General features: G+C 39.3%; 1 protein-coding gene across 1 annotated transcript in view; it reads left to right on the top strand.

Moving 5' to 3' along the window:
- The window catches only part of HMGA2 (high mobility group AT-hook 2), a 111,450-nt gene that overhangs the window by 9,113 nt on the left and 80,891 nt on the right, over positions 1-21,446 (top strand). Inside the window, exon 3 of the mRNA XM_054632215.2 lies at positions 3,275-3,325. Coding sequence (XP_054488190.1) covers positions 3,275-3,325 — 51 coding nt within the window. The remainder of the gene's footprint in view (positions 1-3,274; positions 3,326-21,446) is intronic.

Genomic DNA, 21,446 nt, shown 5'->3' with positions numbered 1-21,446 from the left:
CTGTGGTACAGGGCTTAAGTGGATTGCACACCTTCCTGGGGACTGTTAGCTCACTTCCAGATAGCAGTGACTGAATTATGATCTTTCTCACCTGTGATAAATAAATACCACTTCCCATATAGATCATGCTTTTAAATGTGAGAAAGTGTAGTTCTGTTCCTCAAATGTGACATTGCAAAAATGGTGTGTTCATATTATTATTTATAAGAAATTTCTTATTTTTAATGAAATACACTTTGTGTTTGATAACATACCTGACCCTTGTTTAAGCTTCGGTGATTTCATGTTTTAACTGTAAAAAGCAAGGTCATGCCTCATAGCATAGGAGCACCAAATGTTAAAAACCCCCTGACCAAACACCACCTCTGGGTGGCCTGGAGCTCTGTCAGGATTTGCCCCTAGCTTCAGAGGCAACGCTTCAATTAAAGCCAAGAGCCAACAGACTGGAGTGTTTCTGATGGTGCAAAAATCTGTTCAAGGGGAAAGGCAATGTATTAGTGCTTTCATGGAGGAGCAATGGATTACCTATCTTATACACAGTAAAACATTTCTTCAAGGCTTCAGTTAAAAGAAAGTCTAATGCTATTGGAGAAAATACAGCACTTAGCTAAAATACAGTATTTTAGCAAAATGCAGGCTGAAAAAAGAGGGAAGGAGGTAGAATATTTTTCTGAACTTCATGTATTTATCATTACCACTGTGCTGTTACTGCTCCTTTCATTTGTTCTCTAAGTGTTTTGTCTTTCTCTTCTCTTGAAAAGGAGATTAAAACTTCCACTTTGGAGGTTCTTGTCATTCATTTTCTGCAGTTTAATCTGTGAAAACCTTGCTATTTACTTACAGAATCTCTCTGTACCAAAACATCACCTTTGGCATGCCTGGCTGTTTGCTCAGCTCACCTCTGGGAAAGATTTGGTTTTGATAAGAGCTATGGAAATGTTTTTCTTCTAACATGAGGTGGAAGTCACATACTGCAGGAATATAGTGCCTTTCAATCTGCACAGTCCCCAAGCACTTGACAAACCATTACCCAAACTAGACAGCAGGAACACTGGCCACTTCTGACATGGACCTTTGGTGGTGGTAGAGCTCAGCACTGCTGAGCTGCATGAGAAGCGGCCACCCTGTGTGACAGTTTATGGCAGGAAGCAAAGATTAGTTATTCAAAGAAATCTCTCATGTTCATTATAATTTGAAGCTAAAATTTGTGTCAGGTTTGTATGGACTTTAATTATTAGATCAAAGTAGTTTTGTATTCAAAAAGTTAATTATTTTTTAATAGAGTTCTGGAAAAGGATCTTTCCTTCAGATGCAGTAATACACGCAAGAAAATAAATAGCCTTAGTGCTCTGATAACATGTCAAGTGTTGATTTGTTAAGACCAATTATAACTGATATTTCTTTTTAAGATTTATGCCCTGTGTTTCATGCAGTAAACGTAGAAGCAGGGAGCTGTGGGTTATCAACACTAAACCATATCTGGTTTTTTGCATCCTTCAGGTTACAAGGTATAAAGAAATTGACCGCTTAAAGGAAACAAAGCTCTGAAATAGACAGCTACAGGATATAGTAAATGCACTTTAACAAGTATTCTCTTAAGAGGGTTTCACCTTACATGTAACACTGGTATAAACTATTAAAGCTCAAGTTTACTCTTTTAACAAGTCTGAGTGATAATTTTGCCCTTCAGGAGTGTGAATTTTATTTTTCACAGCTTTCTTATTGTGAGGTATTTATTTCAAAGTAATTGCATTTAACTCACAGGGCAGTTTTTTTGTAGAGATTCCTCCACTAGTTCCTCAGCTCAAGTTCTCTTTTAGAGAGATCCGATTTGCACAGCATTGGGTTACAGTATATGTTACAGTGATTGACCAGCAAGTGATTTATTTAATGGCACAGTTAATTTCTAAGGGCAAATCAAATATACATACAGTTAACTGGGGGGGAAAAAACCAAAGGAACGCAGTTCATGTGTACTAAAAGTCTTCTTTCTTGGGGACCTTGTATCTGGCAAGTCCTGCCCTGACTACAGGTGGTGACAAAATCTTGAGTGGAACAGGGTAATTTACCTGGTGAAGTGTATGGATGAACATAGCCTAGCTAGAGAGAATAACCTGGAATTTTTATTTTAAACTCTGTAAATTTTTTAGTGTACTACACAAGTACTGTTATTAGTGGTAGTATTCACAATGTCATGCAGTGGAATTAGTGGAAGAGCTTATAAAAGGACCCATATTTCCTTTAAGCTGAGCTCCAGGTGCAACTGCTGGGCTTACATAAATACAGCGGTCACTTCTAGGGCCTCTTCCACTTTGTTCCCTTAAACCTGGACAGGGAAGGTGTGTTTTGGGCCGTGGAAGGTTTACTTACAGCCTAAAGGTGTGCTTTTACCTGGAAAACTTTGTGTGAAAAGTAGAGAAATTGTTTCCCAATAAGAACATAGACATGTTGTTCATGGTGATATTTTGTCCTAATTACTTTCATGCATGAACATAATGAGACAAAAAAATGAATTGTAGCTGCTCTAAACTACTTTGATCAAACTTGAAACAGGCTGCATTTTTAATTTAGTATCTTCAAGTACTTTTTGATGGCATATGAAAGACTAGATTTGATATTCTTGGAGGTTCCCAGGTTTCCCAATTGCCCTGTGTCCCCACCATCAGCCTGCATGTTGGGTGGCTGGCCAGGGCACCCCTGCTCTGCAGAGGGCCCTGAGCAGCTGGGGTTGTGTGGGCACACTCCTCCATGGCCCTGACACAGCCTGGCTCTGCAGAGGGCCCTGAGCAGCTGGGGTTGTGTGGGCACACTTCTCCATGGCCCTACCTGACACAGCCTGGCTCTGCAGAGGGCCCTGAGCAGCTGAGGCTGTGTGGGCACACTCCTCCATGGCCCTGACACAGGGTGGATCAGGGCTGGGAACACCCTTGGATGCAGCTGAGGCTGTGTGGGCACACTCCTCCATGGCCCTGACACAGCCCCAGCTCTGCAGAGGGCCCTGAGCAGCTGAGGCTGTGTGGGCACACTCCTCCATGGCCCTGACACAGTGTGGATCAGGGCTGGGGACACCCTTGGGTGCAGGTGAGGCGCTGCCTAGGAAATGTCAGAAAAAGGAGCATAGTCACACATTCTGCCAGAAAACACACAGCTTAGCTGGGGGGCCTGGTGCCACCCAAGAGGTATGATTGTAGCTAATGTTACAGGAAAGGAGTTCCTAGTTACTGAGGCTGTTAAGTAATGCTGAGGTATAAAATATGTTGTGTTTCTTTTACAGAAAGCAGAAGCCACTGGTGAAAAGCGACCTAGAGGCCGGCCCAGAAAATGGGTAGGTATTTCACTTCCAGATTTATTTGCTGTGTTATAAAGCATGTTATAAAGTCCATTCCTTTAGAGAACAGTAATTTCATTTGTAAGAAAAGCATCTATCTTCTGTGTCTCTTTGTTCTGGTGGATTGACTAAAGGGTTAAGAGAGCAAAGAAGTTGATCACCGCTTCCTACCTTTAGACTCTGGTAGTTTGCTCAAGACACTTTACAATTGAATGTTTGCTTCGAGTGAATATTTATGCCTATCTTATCAGCATGAAAAGAGGCTCAACTCTTCCTTAAAAGAGAGTAACAATGAGATAACTTGTTCAGTAATTGAGTAACAAAGGTTATAAAGGGGCACTATGGGACATCAGAGGGGTGATAAGACTCAGATGTAGGGTACAGGAGATAAAGTTTAAAAACCAAAATGCTTTTGTTCTACATTGCCTGGAAACATGCATATTTTTCCTTAAATCCAGTGAGAAAGAGCACAGATGAACGGCAGGATACTTGTGTGTAGAACTTAGTTTTTCCACTCACAGTCATTTTCATGCCTCATATATTTGTAGTGACTGGTAATATATTTCATTAAAAGTTTCCACCTGACCCCATTTAGTCTTTAGAAGTGTCTATCAGAAGTGTGTTTTTATTCTTTGGCAATGGAAGTATTTCATTCTTAGGTACTTGAAATTTTGTACCCTCACTGATGTTTACAGCTAATCAGCCTGGTGCACCTCTCATCTGCATGTTTTTCACTTGTGTACGGGCTTTCACATGGGGTGTCACTTGGAAAATGGGATTGAATATTAGATGATAAAAAGGTGTGCCTGTGTGCTTCATCACAAGTTAACATTTCTGATTTCCTTTTTCTAGTTCCCTTTCCCTGCTCAACATTTTTCTTTAAACTTCTGTTTCAAACCCACCCCCACCATCTCAATTTCAAACCCTTATTTCATTCTGTATTCTCTTTCCTCTTGTCAGTCCCGTCATTTCCCCCTCCATTTTGTTCAGTTCTTTTGCATAGCTGTTAAAAGAGTTGTACAATATGCTTGCAAAAGCTCAAACAGCACAAGAAGGTACTGAAAACTACAGCTAAGGTTCCCCAGAGTATTAGCCACTAAACACAGGAAAGCTGGCTTTAGCAGTCTCTTTAAAAACTAGTTCTCTTGCATTTTCCAGTGAATGTTCCACAGGATATTTCTTTGGAGAAAACAGACCACTGCATACTAGATGAGTGGTTTATACCTGTAGTTTTAAAGTCAGGCACTTTTCAGGTACATGAGGAAGCTTACTGGTGTTGAAAAAGTGGCTTTTGGAACGTATCTATGCTGGTGATCTTCTAATAAGCAGCTTGGGGAAGGCAAATGCCAGATGCAGTAAAACGTGGGTCAGTTTCTGTCTGCTTCCTCTCGTCTGGCTTGAACCTTGCATATCTGGATGCTGAGTGTTGCTTGCTTGATCCTCACCTTGGGTGCAATCCCTGGGAAACAGCAAAAATAGTTGGTTTATGAGAGTAATTAATTTATAATAGTCAAGCCATCCCCTCTGAGTTAGGAATGTGTGACAGGTGAATAGGGGTGGTTGAAGAGTTTGGGGAAAAGGGAAAAGGCATCATACTAAAAAGGTTTTCTCTTCCAAGTATTCATTGTCAGAAACTAAGGTGAGTTTTCAGTGAAAAGGGCTAATACAGCATTTTGACAGCTTGTAGAATGTTTCTCTTCTGTGTGGGGGGAAGAAAGAATAGGCAGTATCAGTGGAGCATTCAGCATGGAATGGGCTATTTGTCAAGCCAAGAATCTGATTTTCAGAAATAGGAATTACTGAAATGGGTTGTATGCATTACTTAATTATGAGACCAATACTTTCAAGACTTTCACTCTTTTAAAAAAAAATTAATGCATATTTTGCAACTCAGTATTACTTTGCTGTTGTACCTGTTGAATGTCTTTTTTACTTCGTTATTCTGATGATATGATTGCTTCTTGTAATTTTTAGAGATAATTCTCCAAATCTGCAGCTTGCATTGAGATAATGGCATTTTTGATTCTCATGGACTGAAGAGTTTGTCCCCCTTCTCTTTTTTCTCTCCAGTTTAAATTGAGTTCATGGGCTCCTTCTAGCTTGTAGTTAGTTGGACTCAGGGGAGGAGTCTGCCTGAAAGCAGATGGTACAGCATCATCCTTTTTGTTTAGACCTCCAACATGTAGTCAGAAAATGTCCTGTTTTATCACACATATTTCAGTTTAATCCTTAATGACTATAAATTTATTTATATGTCAGGCCTTACTGATGATGGTTTAGTATCTGTGCAAGTAAGGAGCGTGTAGGGTTTTTTTGTTGGAGAGGGCAGAATTCTACATTTTCATAAGTTTATAACCCTTTTTTTGGGAGTCTAGAGGTTCTGTGTCATATGTTGTTCATCAAATTGTAAAATATTATTTCTGCTGTTTCCTTCAATATACACATGCAGAGACATACAAGCTAACAGACCACTGTAGAATTCCGGTAGCTGGTCTTTCTGCTGGTTCAAATTAAGTATTTAATGTTTGTGATTCGCAGTGTATTTATTTATATATTATTTTTTAGAAGAGAAGTAAATCTTTTTTGACTAGTATAAAACTGAGAGGGGGAGGGAGAGCCCAAGTGAAGAGGGCAAAAAGCCCAGTTTATCACAAACATATGAGACATCAGATGATCTTTTTAATGTAATAATGTGTACTTTACAAAGCTGTCAAGGGAAAGAAGACCCTATAGAATAGATAGAAAAAATTAAACAAAATCTTCTGAAAATAAAATATTCAGCTACATAGAAAAGCTTTCTAAATGTGGAGGGCTAATTGAATAAAAGTCCTGAAGATAACAAGGTCAAGCAAGTGGGAAATGAGCATAGTTGAAATTAAAAACACAGTGCTTGCTGCTGTAAAACTCACCTTCACTGTAGGTTGCTGCACCTGTGTGAACACATTGAAGGCTGTGAGTCTATTACCTATTAATCCTCTTCATGGGGGCCTCAGTACTCCTTAATTTTAGAGGTTTTATTTCACAGACATATTCTAAGCTCCTTGGATGCATCTGCATCAGTGTGTTAGGTCAAATCAGGAGTATGCTTCAGAAATGCAGCTCCTAATTTTCCCCACTTACTGTATGCATTGTGTAGCAGTCCCAGAGATCATTGGTTGGACTCCTTTCAAATGGAACCAAATTGGAAGATGTGCTGTAGAAGTGCAGTCTGTTAGACATTCAAGCCACAGGACTAGGCTAGAGTGAAACAAAAACCTCTTGAAAGGTGTGTGGTTTGGACCTTAGGTCCTCAGTACCATCCTGTGGTCCATATTGTAGACATAGCCTTTGATGCTTAAAAAAAAGCCTATGAAGCAACCTGGTTTTTATTAGCAGAATTATTTTATGTAGCACAGGCATAAAGTCAAATTCACATTCACAGGAGTCAGTGAAAGGTTTGTCATTAACTTCATCGGGGCCACGTGTTTGCCATTGAAGCCTGGTGCTGCTGCTCATGGACTCAGAGACTGTTTTGCTCATGGCTTCATGTAGTCCTTTGTAAAGATCAAAGGTTTTTTATTTTACTCATTTCGTTTGTGTATGCCTATAATTTGACTGAAAGGAAGGGACTAAAATTTTATGAGTAGAGCAGAGGACTAAGTAATCAATTGTTTTGCTGTTTGTTCCAAAGAGCTGCATTGGAAGGCCCTGGAAATTCCATAGTCTTCTAGTGCTCTCAGGCATCAGTTTAATGGAGGAATCTGAAATCCAGTTTGGAAGTTGATGCAGAAAAGGGTATTTGTTTTTAATTTCCATTGTTTCTGTTGAGTCTTTAGGTAGATTTTTTTTTTTTGCATTTCCAAATTGACTTGAACCATAGACTCTCTGTATAGAATGGCAGAATTGTTCCAGGGGACCAGTCCAGAGCTTTTTACAGCCTTGAGCAGGACTTTGGTGAGGAGAAGAGATGGCTGATTCCATGCCATGTAGCTGTTTTAAAAGATGGATAGATGCAATTCTAGAATTTACGTGATTGTAACAGCAGAAGATGGTTGGTGACCTTCTGACAACATGTGGGATGCATGTGAAGCATCTGCTTGCGCGTCTCATCACTGAAGCCTAAGTAAGAACTGTGACTTGTTCAGAAAACTTCCAACAATTTTGTCAGTATAGAGAGCATATTTCAGTTTGGTAGGAGATAAGAGATTATAAGAAAAATAATTTCCTTAAGCAGATTTTTAATCTAGATCCTAGTCATGATCATCTAGACAAGCTGAGAGAGAAGGGGCTGTTCAGCCAGGGGAAGGCTTCAGACAGACCATAGAGCAGCCTCCCAGTAAGCAGAGAGAGCCATAAGAAAAATGGAGATGGACTTCTTACAAGGACCTGTAGTGACAGGGCAAGGGGAAATGGCTTTAAACTGGAAGAGAGTGGTTTAGGTTAGATATTAAGAGGAAATTGCTTACTGTGAGGGTGGTGAGACACTGGAACAATTGTTCAGAGAAATTGTGAATGTCCCACCCCTGGGAGTGCTCAAGGCCAAGGTAGATGAGGCTTTGAGCAACCTGGTCTAGTGAAAGGTGTCTTAGCTCATGGCAGGGTGTTAGAACTAGGTGATCTTCCAGGTCCCTTCCAACCCAAACCATTTGATGATTATATGATTGATGATTATAGTACTTTTTTAATAAGGGCAGAGTTTCATTTTATGCAGAATGCCAATTTAAGCAGTGCCAAACCACATTTTAAAAAAATTACAAAAATGCTTTTTTATAGTAAATTTTTCTTCAGATTATTTCCAGTTCAATTCTGACATAGCTGAGATACAAAACCTTGAACATGGAATTGGTGACATTTTTCTATGCCAGCAGTTCCTGTGTCAGGGTAAGAATTTCCAGGCTCATTAAGATTTTGAAAATGAGGTTCTTAATTTTGAAGAAATACATACCAACAAAATCCCATTGCCTCAGAGGACCTGTCAATGTTTTGAGGCTATTTCTTGCCCCTATTAGCTCATTTGGTCAGAGCATGATTTTAGTAACACCAAGGTTGTGGCTTCAATGCCCATACAGACATTCACTTGAACATTCTCAACATTCACTTGAGACTTTCCCCTCTCTGATGTGGCGCTTACTAGTGTATCCCTAAGCTAGGCTAGAGATTCTGCTGTTAAGAGAACATGTGTTTGTTTAAATTAAGTACTGCTAGGTCCATTTGGAGCAAGAAATGGCTGAGATAAAATTTATATTTTGTATATTGGATGATGAATGAAAAGGTTAGTATTTATGTAATTACAGAAGATAGCACAGATAAAAATTCTGTTTCTTGTTCTTGGAAGAATAACATAATTTCAGTTATTTTGATTCTTTACAACTTTTGACTGCTATATCTGTGGTGTTACTGCTTCATGTGAAGCACATAGTGAAAATTTACATAAGCTGCGGTTACTTTAATTTCCAAACAACCTTAGCTTCCTTCTGGAGGTCATAGGTACTATTTTATAACTTGGTAATATAAAATACCTTCTTTCTTGAACATATTCTACATCGGTGTGGGCAAGAACGTCACCTGAGAGTGTTCATTGTTTCAGTGGTCTAAAGAGCCTGAAGGGCCTTTTATAATTATGAAAAAAGGACTATTGACCTCTCCTTAATTCCTAAACTTAGGAAGTGGATTGAGGACATCAATGAAAAACCTTAAAATCTTGATACCTATACACTTACTTTCCAGTTCAGATGACCTGTAAAAGAAATCATCTCTCAAATCATGAACATTTTGGAAAAAAAAAAGTGATGGTTAAACTTTTCTCCTCTAACAGATGCTCTTTTTTTTTCTTTTGCCAATTTTTGGTTGTTTACTTTTTTTACTTTTCAACTCAACATTTCAGGAAAGGAATAAAATCATCCTACATGCTTGTACCAAATGCATCAAAAAAATCACTAAAAATACATTCTGTCTCCCTAGTGTTTAGAGAGGTATGTGTCTTCATTTCTTTAGACATTTGCCTAAGCAAATGATGTCCTTCCTTGGAATTTCAGAGTCCTGTTCTTTGTTGGTATAAATGGATGTGGCAACATTTATTTGAAAAATACCACAACAGAAAATTTAGCCATAATATTTGTTTTCTAAAATGCATTTATATTAGCAAACTGATATTTCACTCATTCTCTAATTCACTTCCACTTCTTTTAAGGTATATTGAAAGATATCATCTCAGATGAAAAAGAATTTTGATTTCATCTGACATTTCAGACTACTTAAGGGAAAATCGTTTTTCTATTTGAGGTCCAAAGAGGAAATTTTATCCGGTAAAAAAATGCACCAGGTAAAATTAGAGCATCTCTAGGGAAAGGCAAACTGAAATTCTTAGCAATTCCCTTTTTATGATCTCAGATAACAGGTGTTCAAGAACGTTAAAAATCAGTTTTCCGTTTGGCTGTGTACTTTGGCTTTAGAAGCCCCACTGCCCATTTTATGTACGAGGAAACTGAGCACTGAGGTTGCTTGTGGCAAGATCAGGAGGCATTTTTGTGCCTGCAGTGTTTGAATTCTTAGGGTTTTTTACTAGCTCAGTTATCAGCAACCATGCATCCAAATACCTGACAGAAAATCAGGTAAAGAAAAGTAGAGGCACTTATTCTTGCTCCTGCATTTTCATTTTCACCATTGAAAATGTTATGAATGCAGAAAGAGAAGCTGGGCCTCACCTCCATTGAAAGTGTACTCCACAAGGTTAATTGCCTTGCCCAAGGAAATCTGTAGGAGAGCCAGGAATAGAACTCGGATTTCCTGGCAGCCTGCCCTGTGCCTTCAGCTCAAGGCCATCCTCCTCCAGTAAAGCTTGCTTGAGCGTACATTGGATGAGGCAGGAAGGGAAACATTTCACTTTTCAATCCTGAATTTTAAACCAATAGATGCTTTTTTACATGTTTCTATAAATTCAGGTGTGACAATTTCAGTATCTCTGGTATATGTCTAGCTGGTGGGTAGTGAGGAGTAGGAGTAAGGTATTTAAAAAGTATATATATCATCCATCCAGATATTTGAAAGACATGTAGATGTGGACCTTAGGGACATGGTCTAGTGGTGGGCTTGGCAGTGCTGGCTTAATGGTTGAACTTGATGATCTTAGAATTCTTTTCCATCTGAAATGACCCTGTGATTCTGTGATTCCATATGCAGGATAGAATGAAGAGATTCTGGACTGAAGGGTTTTGAACCAATCCCACATACAAGCCTGAAGGATATTTGATGCATAATGATGATATTTTTTCATCTTTGTACCTTGCTTGATTACTTAGAAGTCCAATACTGATTGATTAAATGACAGACATAGTCACAAAAATGAGGTGTCTGGTTCCTTGAATATTTGGAATATGGTTATTCTCCTTTTGAGCATTAGCCAATCTGAGTCATAGCTGTGGGACAGGGCCGTTCCATGTCACCTCATCTAGAAACAGATGAGTCACCTCATCTATTTCCATTCCCTGTCCTCTTGAAAGATAGGGCTGCAGAAGGAGTGAAAACCCATGTTTTAATGTGTGATCCAGAAGAGAAGATTCAGAGTCAAGACTCCTAGGTTTTCTTAAAATTTTTGACTAGTTGTGCCTCTCCTTTAACACAATTTAATTTAATTTAATTTAATTCTGCTTTGTACTACAAGCCCCCATAGTGCAATAGCCCTACAGGAAGATGTAAAATTTTTTCTCCGCCAAAAAAAGGCCATCTTATAAATGGCACTCAATCCCTGTGTGGGTGAGTTTACTCCTGTCAATGAAGAGTTACAATAATAATTAAAGGCAGGTAATACTTTCAGCTTCGTCTGCATTCTGTACAGATCCAAGCAGGCAATTTGGATGCCAAAGGAATGCTGGGTTGATCCTCTTCTGGAAGAGTTTGGGGGAGACTGATACTGTGATAATTAATATTTAGAGATTATTTTCAGGTGTTTGAATGAAAGTCATTATATGCTTTTAAGTGCAGGTATTGTTATTTCCTCTTCCTTAATCCTGACTCTAAGCCTCACTTCAAATTACAGTTCAGTGTTACATTTTAGGTAGGAGGCTAGATTTTCAACAAGAAATGGCTTCCTCCATTAAATAGCTGCAAAATATCCTCACCAGGAATCATCTTCTAATTCTGTAGCACACAACACTTAGTGAAGAAAAATATTTTCTTTTTTTCTTTCCTGTTTTGAATTTCTTTTGTGGTAGTTCCCATTTAAAATATAAATGGAGCATAGTTTACAATAGCATTTACAAGTCCCTAAGTGAGATATTCATCAGACTGCAAAGGAAAACCAAAATAAAAGTAGAGGGACAAGACCCTGACATTTGAAAATTGTGGCTTCACAAGCTGAATTGCTTGAATAGTCAGATTGGAATATGTAGTTTGATGAATCAAAGATGCAGTAGTGACACTGCTGCTAGAAGAAGAAGAAATCTTTTCAGGTCCAAGAGAATCCAGATATTTTCAGTCTTGGGGGAAAATGGGAAACATGGAGGCCTGGGAAGATGACAGTCTGAATGAAAAAGCCATATGTTAGATGCATGTAATTGTGGAGTGGAGGCTTATAATGCTGACAACACTGTTTGTTTTGCATTTCTGTGTTCCTCTCTGTTCAGAATGGTTCTGGTTGCACAGAAGATGCTAATTGGCCTCGCTGTTACTCTAGGCTGTTCATAGGATATGATTTCCTTCTTTGCAATACAGTGAGACAAGGAGGCTGCTTCTTGGTTGTTTTGATGTTGCAGTGATTTCATTTCAGGAAGGAAGTCTTGCTTCTGCTCAAGGGCAGCTACCAGCCACCCTGTGCTGATGGGAGGGGAATGTGGATTTATCTCTCAAATGCAGGCATCTCTGGGTTTCATCCTTTTTCTTTCATGGCGTAACATTGCAAAGAATCCATTACACCCAAGCTACAGCCTGTGTCACTAGCATTTTAGGTTCTATCATCTGTTCCCTTCCAGGACAGGCTCCTAGAATATTTAAGAAGTCTATGTATTATCTCCAGAGATATTTAAAAAACATAGAGATGTGGTCATTAGGGACATAGTTTAGTGGTGGACTTGGCAGTACAGGATTAATGGTTGGAGTCAAGGATAGAAGTCTTTCCCATCCTAAGTGCTGAAAACTGCCTTAATTAGCACTCAGAAATTGTGTAGCATTTTCTCTGCATGGCATTTCAGCTTCAAGAGAAGGGTTGGAGAACACTTCTCATCCCGGAGAGCACAGGAGCTTGTGGTTGGAACAATTATATGGGAGGTGTGGATGTAAATCTTCATCACATTTGCTAATAGGTAGACCCCCTGTGAATGGTCTTGCTCACAGATGCTGATGCCCAGGCTGGACCTGAGCACTGTGAACGGTGCTATGCTCTGTCCTGGTAATTCATAGCTCTGAAGGCTTCCAGGGATGGAACTAGATTTTGGATGGCTGTTGGCTGAAACTTGAAATGGAGTGGAGTTTTAGTGGGGAGGTAAGGCTAGCTGCCTTAGATTATCAGTTTTGCACATGTTCACCTAATTAAACATAGAGGGCTTGAAGGTTAGTAAGAAAATACTAGGCAACTGAGGAACTTCCAGAGATAGCTGCAGAGAATAGATGGATCAAACCCCACTCTAGTGAAATCTCCACATACATAAGATGTTACTTGTGTGTTTTATAGCACAGATGCTAGAATTTAGCTGGCAACAGCTTACTGCAGTCTATTTGCATGTGATATTCATTCCTTCTCTTGCCAGTTTAAATTGCATTCCCTGTTATCATTGTGGGTATTGTAGAGTTTCAGGGGGTTTTTTGGCAGCTCAGTTATATATTTTTATGAGTGCTATTTCCATAGCAGTTTTACGAGACTAGTAATGAGTAATGTATGTCTTTATTCTGCTTTTTCTTTTCACTTCTTTAAAATAAACTCTCTATTTTCAGTTTGTTTTATTCTACTCTGTCAGTCCTGACAGCTGTTGAACTGTGGAACTGTAGGGTCAGGCTTAGGTGCTACTCAGATGATTTAAATAATAGTACTGATAAGTTAAATTTGATTGTGTGTCTGTGTTGGTGTCAGTGGGAATGGCGCTTGGTCCGCAGAGATTGCTTTGATTAAAAGTCACTTGCCAATGGTGGCAGTCTCTATTTTGGAGGATCAAAGATAATGAGTGAATTGGCACAATTTACAGTTTTTACATCCTATCTGTTCTGAATAACTGCTGAGAGGTTAAAACCAGTCAGACTGGTAGTTTCTGTATGGAGCAGAATTCATGACTTTACCTAATATATTACCCAAATCCATTTTGACTGTTATCAATTATCCTAATAACAATTGGAGCCTTTTACAAGATGCAATAGGAACACATATGTGAGCTTCACTGTTATGATCTTAGCAAAATTGCATTGTGTTAACATATTGTTGGGGTTTCCTTAGTATTCACAGAGAACCCATTCAGGCTCTGGCTGCTTCTCCGGCTCTGATTCCTGTTAATGATGCTAAATGCCTGAGAAATCTGCATGGGGACCCTCCTTCCATGTTCAAGTGTTTATTTGGGTTTTGAAAATATCATCTCACACAATTGACGAAGCATATACAGTACTTGGATCAAAGCATTGAATATGTAGAGGAGACAAGGTGCCCTCTGTCATGGCATGCACTGTTGCATTCATTAATGTTCATTAACTCATAAACTATTTGGAGGTGTCAGAGGTGTATGAAGTTTTGAAGGTACCTCTGCCAGCTTCCCATTCAAGTCAAGAATGACTATTCAAGCAATTGTTTCATCAAGCTTTACACGTAAGTCTCTTTGAGGTAGGTGGACTGACAAATGGTCTACCAGTGAGACATGATGCCCCTGGTCTAATAGATTGAATATGTAGCAAGGAGATGTGTGATAAAATATTAGGTTTGTTGAAGTCAATGAAATCACTTGCCTGGATTTCAGCCCTTCTCCCTCCCTTCTCCCATCTGCCACTAATGTGGTACATGACTGTGTCTGCTGCTTGGTTACCAGCTCTATAAATTGTGTAAGTAGCCCTGTTTGCATGAAACTCAGGTAATTTGAGGAAGACGATTTGTACATGTTTAACAGAAACTTTATGGTGACTTACATAACAAGCAGTATTTGACTAAATCTCTGAATGCAACAAATTTATTATTAATGTCAGCCAAGTTTTGAGCAGTCACTGCATGAGTAACAGGTGGACTGGACTTGTACAGAGATACATAGAGAAGATTTTAATTTTTGCTTTTTTAATTACAAATGAGCAGTAATACTTCTTAGAAGGATAACTTCTTTCTTCTTTAATAATTTCTGTGTACTATTTGAAAAGTGAAATATGGACAGACCTGTACTGTAACCTTCATCGAATTTTTTAAAGATATATGAAGATGTGGTTTTGAAAATGCCTGAATTATCTTGCTTTTTCTGCATGCATAACTTTCATTGAGCTGTGGTCATAGGTAGATACATACTGAGGGCATGTTAGTCACTGAAACAAATTCCTTTTAAGGTGAGTCTGTGTAAAGTGTGCCTCCACTGAAGTGAATCCAATAGCAAGACTCCAACTTACTTGGTTGAAGTCAGGATTTCTCCTTCCAAAGGCTTGTAAATGGTGACACATAAATTGGAAACCCTTTCTTAGTTATGATAACAAAAAAACACCTATTATGGTTTTGAGTAAGGGAAAGAATTTGCCCTTTGATCTGCAGCATATCTTGAGGGAGAAGGTTTTGCACATTGTACTTTGTTTAAACTAGAACAAATCCTTTAGATAAAGACAATATCCATTGCGCAGAGAACAACAAAGAGAAATTATGCTATGAGCACAGAAATGTTTCAAAATTATATTCTTAATAATAATTTTGCTCCAAGCAGAAAGGTACTTTGTCTTTCACTGCTCATTTCAGGAAGTAGGTCTCAGAACCTTTGCAGGTAAACCAGATGCAACTGCTTTCCAAAGAAGAGGTTGTTAATTCCATTGTGCCAAATCACAAAAAAGGCTATTTACAGGAGAGGTTAGAGTCATCATGATCTTTTTGCATAATTATAAATCACTGTGCTTTTCTTTGCATGGTTAAAATTTCAAATAGTAATTAAGTAATGTCCCAGAACAAGTTTTGTGCATTGCAAAGCTCTGTACACCTTTCTTCATGTCCCTGAAACCATTATCTTGAGTGTGTAATAAATGAGAAGCAAACTCTTGTGATTTATTTAGCTTTTCCATTTTTTATGTGTTAGTTTTCCAAAAAGCTTTTAGTGACCTTAAAACAAAAAAAAAAAAGTGGCGGAATTCTGTCCTTTTTTCTCACTTCTGTGAGCATTCCAGACTCCTTGTTAAAGTATAGAAGCATGGGTGAACATAGCTGTATCCCATTCTGTGTTTGTCTTCTCTGGGTAAACATTTGAATCCATAGCTTGCCTTTCCTCTACATTCAGGGCTACAAAAATGTCATGGATAGAAACTTTGAAAAAGTTCTCATTTTGAGTAATTCAAACTTGATCAGGCTGTTGAAAAATTGGAAAAAGCGTTTATTTAATTTAAAAAAATGTGTGATGGCTTATTTGGAAGATATCTAACAAAATAAGTGTCTAATCCAAGACTAAGTATGAGAATATGAGAAATATGAGAAATTGCAGGTACCCTTTAAGAAAATCAAACAGTAAAGAGTAGCTGACAGGCAAAAAAAAGGAACAAAGAGCCCAAGTCTCTATAAGACCTAGAGTAGTGGGGAATAGTCACTTTTGGATTCTTAGATTGAATTTGATCTCACCAGCTGTCTGCTCAGTTGTGTCCGATGTGCTGGTCTCAGAGTTTTCCATCCAGGATAAGTGAGTTTCTAAGTTACCCATTTCTTATTTTGCATGCCTGTCATAGCCCCTCTGACTCTTGCAGTCTAGGAAGCTGAAAGGAAAAATAATTTTTCTTCTTTCAGAAGCAAAGGTAGTGTTGAAAGCTCTTCTGTTTACAGCAGTTATGCTCTGTATATTAAGATACAGTTTAGGAGGTTAACATTCCTCTTTTTGGATTCTGTTGCTCAGCCAGATACTTAGGGATCTCCCAGTAACTAGTTCATTATGGTTATCTTGCTTTATTGGAGACAGAAAAGCCAGACCCCAGGGACAAAAGCCATGTCAGCTTGAGGAGGAGGGCAGAATCATGGGAGGTTTGAAGGCAGTTCAAAATCACTTCATTCCCTTCATATCCTGTCTTAAGCTGTATGTCTGATTTTGCACTTCCAGAGAGTGCAAAGAGTTGGACCCACAGCTTGTGATTTAAACTGCTGCTGACATCAAGATTGAATTTGGGTGGCAACACATCAGCACCATGAATGACTTATGAATAAAACAGAAATTTTAAGGGACATTTTCGTACCTGGCTTGAGTGAAAAGTAGAGAATATTATTTGTGCAGATGGAAATGTCCATGCCCACTGAGGTGCAGTGTTGTCTTTGCTAATCTCAGATATATTTGTGTTTGAGTGTGGATTTTCTCCTTTGCACAGTGATTCTCCTTTAGCCAGTCTGTCAGTGAAGTCATAACCCCACAGCTGACCTCATAGTCTGTAATCATGGAAAGTATTGCAATCTCACAAATACAGTCTCTGAACGATGGGAAAATGAGCTGTAAGACAGGAAGTTGCTGTTTAAACTTGAACCAATGGCAATTATCAGAAACAGAGAAAGTAATAAGACAGTTCTGTGGGGCCAAGCTGATTTTTGGAGTAGTACTGCTGAAGGCACTTGAGTTACCCCAGGGAAGAACTTACCCCCTGTGTCTGGAATAACTTGATGGCAAGCATAGAGGAAGTGAATTTATGCTCCAGTTTAATACATTGGAAAGTTTTCCCTTGTCTGAAAGTCTTTCTTTATCTCTGAATTTCCTGGCTTTTGTGGATTTATATTAGATCTTTAATGTTATTTCAATGTATTTTTTCTGGTGTTTGATGTCTTTTGAGTTGTTTTTACAGATATGTATTTAATGAAAGAAAAAGCTGTCTTCCATTAAGGAGGTTGCAAAGCTTTCATGAACACTGAATAGCTACCAAATGCAAGGTGTCTCCTTTTTTCAGATTTGTGTGGCTGAAACATCTATTTCAATAAGAAGATGCAAGTATCTCTTAAAGAACATTTTAGCACCTCTTTTCCAAGGCTAAATATTACTGCAATTTTTACTTTTTTACCAAAGGATTGCCTCACCAACTCTATATGCAGAGTGTTTGTAACCTCTTAAGATTAGTGATCTGCAGTATAAATAGAACATCAATACATTGTGCTTTCCACACCTTGACAAATAATTATTTGTAAGACACATGGAAAAATGGAATAAGTTATGTGTTGTACCTATATGTAAGTTTCTCACCCTTATTCAGAAGATATCAGAATTCCCTGTCAGTCAGGCCATGGGGAGTGGAGGCTTTTGAGGATGCAAGTGAATTAAGGGTGTTATTTGTGCACAAGCCAAATTCCCAACAGAAACAGAACTTGGTTTTCCCTCGCTTGCACAGTCTCCTGAGTCCATGGCATTTCCCCAGTTGTGCCATGGTGTAAGAGAACAAGAGTCAAGGGCCACAAGTTTTGGCAAGGGGAATTCCCATGTAGTGAGGAAAGGAAATCCACCAGAGAAGGGGGTAAGCAGGGGACATACTCTGTAGAGAGGCTGAGGAATCTCCCTCCTTGAAGAAAGCTCAGGCCAACCTGATCCAACTTCTGATTTAGAAGTCAGCCTAGCTTTGAGTAGAAGATTGGATGAGATAAGCACCAGGCACCCTTCAAAATAAAATTTAGATGCTTTTGTGCTATACCTGTCAACGTATTTGAATCTGTTGTATCTCAAATATTTTAAAGACTGAAAATGCCACCAAGGTATACCTTATTCTTCACCAGTAGTGAAATGGCAGGTATTTGAGCTTTGACTACTTACAGGTTTTCTTTTGTGGCAGATCAATCCTGGAATTAATAGTAGAATTGCTCCAGCTTTGCTTTAGCTGCCCATCTCACTCAGTGCTAAGTGAAGGGAGGAGGACTATGAACCTTAATTCTGGAAAGTCCTGGTGAGAGCCAGGTGGCATCCCAGTACTGTGTATGCTCTTTGCTTCTGAGAGGAAGAGATTTCTCCCCATTATTAAATGGATTTTTACCCTTGTGCTGAGAATCCTCTGCTCTTTGTCTTAAACAAAGGTGAAAGGCAATTTCATCTGTATTTCTGATGTGTTACATAGAAGAGCAGAACCAGGGGACAGAATGCTATCCAAGCACCCTGTGCTTGTTTTGTGAGCGGTGAGGCAGGGCACATGGCAGAGAGCTATGCTCTGCTGTCTTATGGGAGGCCTGTGAGGGGAAGAACTGGGGGCAGCCCATGGATGTACTGTGAAAACAGGAAAACAGCATGGATCTGTGCCTGCACAGCCCATACTGATCGTTCACAGCCACAGCCTCCCTCCTCTGCTCTGACCTCACCTGCTACAGCTGACTGAGGGATCTGCCACTCCACTGCTGCAAATGGCTACTGCCAGACTGGGACAGGCAGGTTGCAGTGGTCAGTGATCTGATGGGAAAGGTCCTTCCTCAGGCCTTATCAGGGAAAAGTTTCATCTGAAAGCTTATGTCTATATTGCCATGTTGACCCTGCAGCTGGCCACCTTGGTCGTATCCTGTGACTTACTGAGCCCATGTGACTTGCCAAAGAGAGTTCACCAGTCTGAGCATTAGGGTGTTTCCTGGCAGAGATGTGTGGGCACCAGTTGTTCTGATAAAAGTTGGAGCAGGTGGACACCACAAGGAGCTGGTTTTAATTTGGTCTGAAGCTCCATCAAGGAGTATTTTTACTACATGGCCGAATGCATTGTTTTCCAGGGAAAAACATTATCCATCCATAGATTAGCCACAGAATAGTTGTTTTGTTTGCTTTTTAGAAAGAGAGAGAAGCATAAGGTTCACAGTAGTTTGAAATTAAGGTCCTGTATTGTGTATCTTATCAAAATGTAGGAAATGTATTCCTAGCCAGTAGATTTTCCGAATGTTGCCCGTGGACCAAAAGTCATGAAGGAAAATTCTTCTGTCCCTGCTCTGTGTCAGCACTATGTGAACATATGTCATAGATCAGGTCTGGAGGAAAGTTTTGTTTCCCTTTTTTTTTTATTTCTGTGCATACTTGCAGTAAAACTTATTTAACAGTTCATCTGTTCAATTTGTTTATTCCCTACTTGCAGTTTTACTAATCCTTATTTTTTGTGACATCATAATGATTTCCACAGCAACCAATTGTGAGATTGCAAACAAAGGGTTATGACTTCAGGTGCAGAATGAACAGACAAACTCTTAAGAAACAGGTTTTCAGACAAATGACCCTATTAATAAAGAATAAGAGGGTTGGGTAAAAATCCCCAAACAGATGAGGTGCAGTACCGACAGAGGTGATTCAAGCTGAACCATTGTTAGGATTTCCTGTGAGACTATAGTATTGTTTAAAGGCCATAAAAACACATGAATCTGCAAGAAATTATTTTTTCATCTCTTTAGAAATGCATAGTCAAGTTGCAATTTAAAGCTGCTGTGTTTCTCAGAACAAAGTTACCTCTTGACTTGTGTGTTGTTACAAAAAAACACAAGCCCCCAAGTGATAACTATTATTGAAAAAGACACTGTTGATTCCTCAAGGACTTGGTTGTGAGTGTGATCCATGTATAGGTGAGTTTCTTGCAAAAGCTTCCTCAGATTATCAGCAGCGAACGTTTCTGTTGAACTTCATTGCATTCACAGTTGGAATGAAGGGACACGGTGAAGGAACTCTACTAGCAGTAATTTTATGCTTGACGTTGTTTCCTACATCCAACTTCACTTTTGTATTTACAGCTCTTCTTCCAGCTCTGCTGCTTAGTGGGCCTCATAAACCCCACTTAAAAGAGCAAAGAGTGCTTCTCAGTGTTCAGGACTGTCCCCGTTATGTTCCCACCAAGCAGACAGATTTTTAATTCCTCCCCAATACACTGGAGCTGTTGGTTTAAACAAGACAGGAGATGCAGGAGTGAGTCCATAACAACCAAGTAGTTTCTGGGGCTATGCTTTTATGTTCATATCCCTGTAGTCCTTGTTCTTCTTCCTGGCTTCTGACAGACATGGAAACCTGTCTGTGTCCATGCTTTGGCCTTGGTTCAGGACTCTGCAGAATTCATGGCCTCGGCTCACTTCAGACGGGTGCCTGTCACCCTTCCCTGTGGGAGCAATCTTCTCCCCCCACCCTGTCTCTGGGCATTTTTATCAAAATGTACCTGAAGAGGAATAGCAAGTTTGTGGAGATTGCATTAAATGGGCAGCATATCCTGTGTGGAGCTTTCCTCTCTCCATGCTTTTTCTTCAGCTTCTTCACATATCAAGCCTCAAGTCAGGATTCGTATTTATTGGTGTGTCAATTAATAAAGTTTCTTTATTTATGTTTGTGTTCTTCAGGCATCTTTGTCTTACCCTTGTTTCCCTCGTCTGACAACAACAGGAGGGATTTCTGTGTGGGCCACTTGTTCTAACTCTAAATACTTTCCAAATTTCCTTTCCCTTATAGTTTCCCACAGGCACTATTTCTTAGTTTCTCTAAAATACTTCCCCTAGGATTTGTCTTGTTTTTCCCCCTAGCATTTCAAAGTTTGGACAGGGATTCTCTGCTTCCTGGAGTTTTAATAATTACATCCTCTGTGCCCAGCCATGGCCTGTTAATGGAGTCATGCGCACTGGGTTTCTTACAGGAATTTTCTGTTTGCTGCTCCCAAGAGCACAGAAAGTCTTCTCACAACTGGTATTGGAGTAAGAACAACAAATGCTTTGGGCTTTTCCTGAGCAGTAGAAGTCGCTGGGAGGGGCTGCTAAATCTTGATTTCTCCATCCTGAGGAAACAACCAGCGTAGGTTTGCTCTTCATTTTGATGAGATGCGATGAGATGAGAACAGTCATTCTGGGGAGTGGGATGTATTGTGCATAACATTAAAATCATATTTCTTGTGTAAACCTTACGGGTTTTTGTCAAGATGATACCTTTTCTCTTTTGAACAGCAAGGCATTTTTGGTAGCTTTGTCCCCAGTACAATTTCTTTATGTGCTTGAAAATTAAGTTTGTATGAAGGTGAATGTACTGGATTGTTCCAGACATACTGACAGCTTTTCAGG

The sequence above is a fragment of the Agelaius phoeniceus genome, chromosome 5, assembly GCF_051311805.1.
Source record: "Agelaius phoeniceus isolate bAgePho1 chromosome 5, bAgePho1.hap1, whole genome shotgun sequence".
Taxonomy (NCBI): Eukaryota; Metazoa; Chordata; class Aves; order Passeriformes; family Icteridae; genus Agelaius; species Agelaius phoeniceus.
Note: the sequence above shows the minus strand (reverse complement) of the source record. Positions and strands in the feature narration are given on the sequence as shown.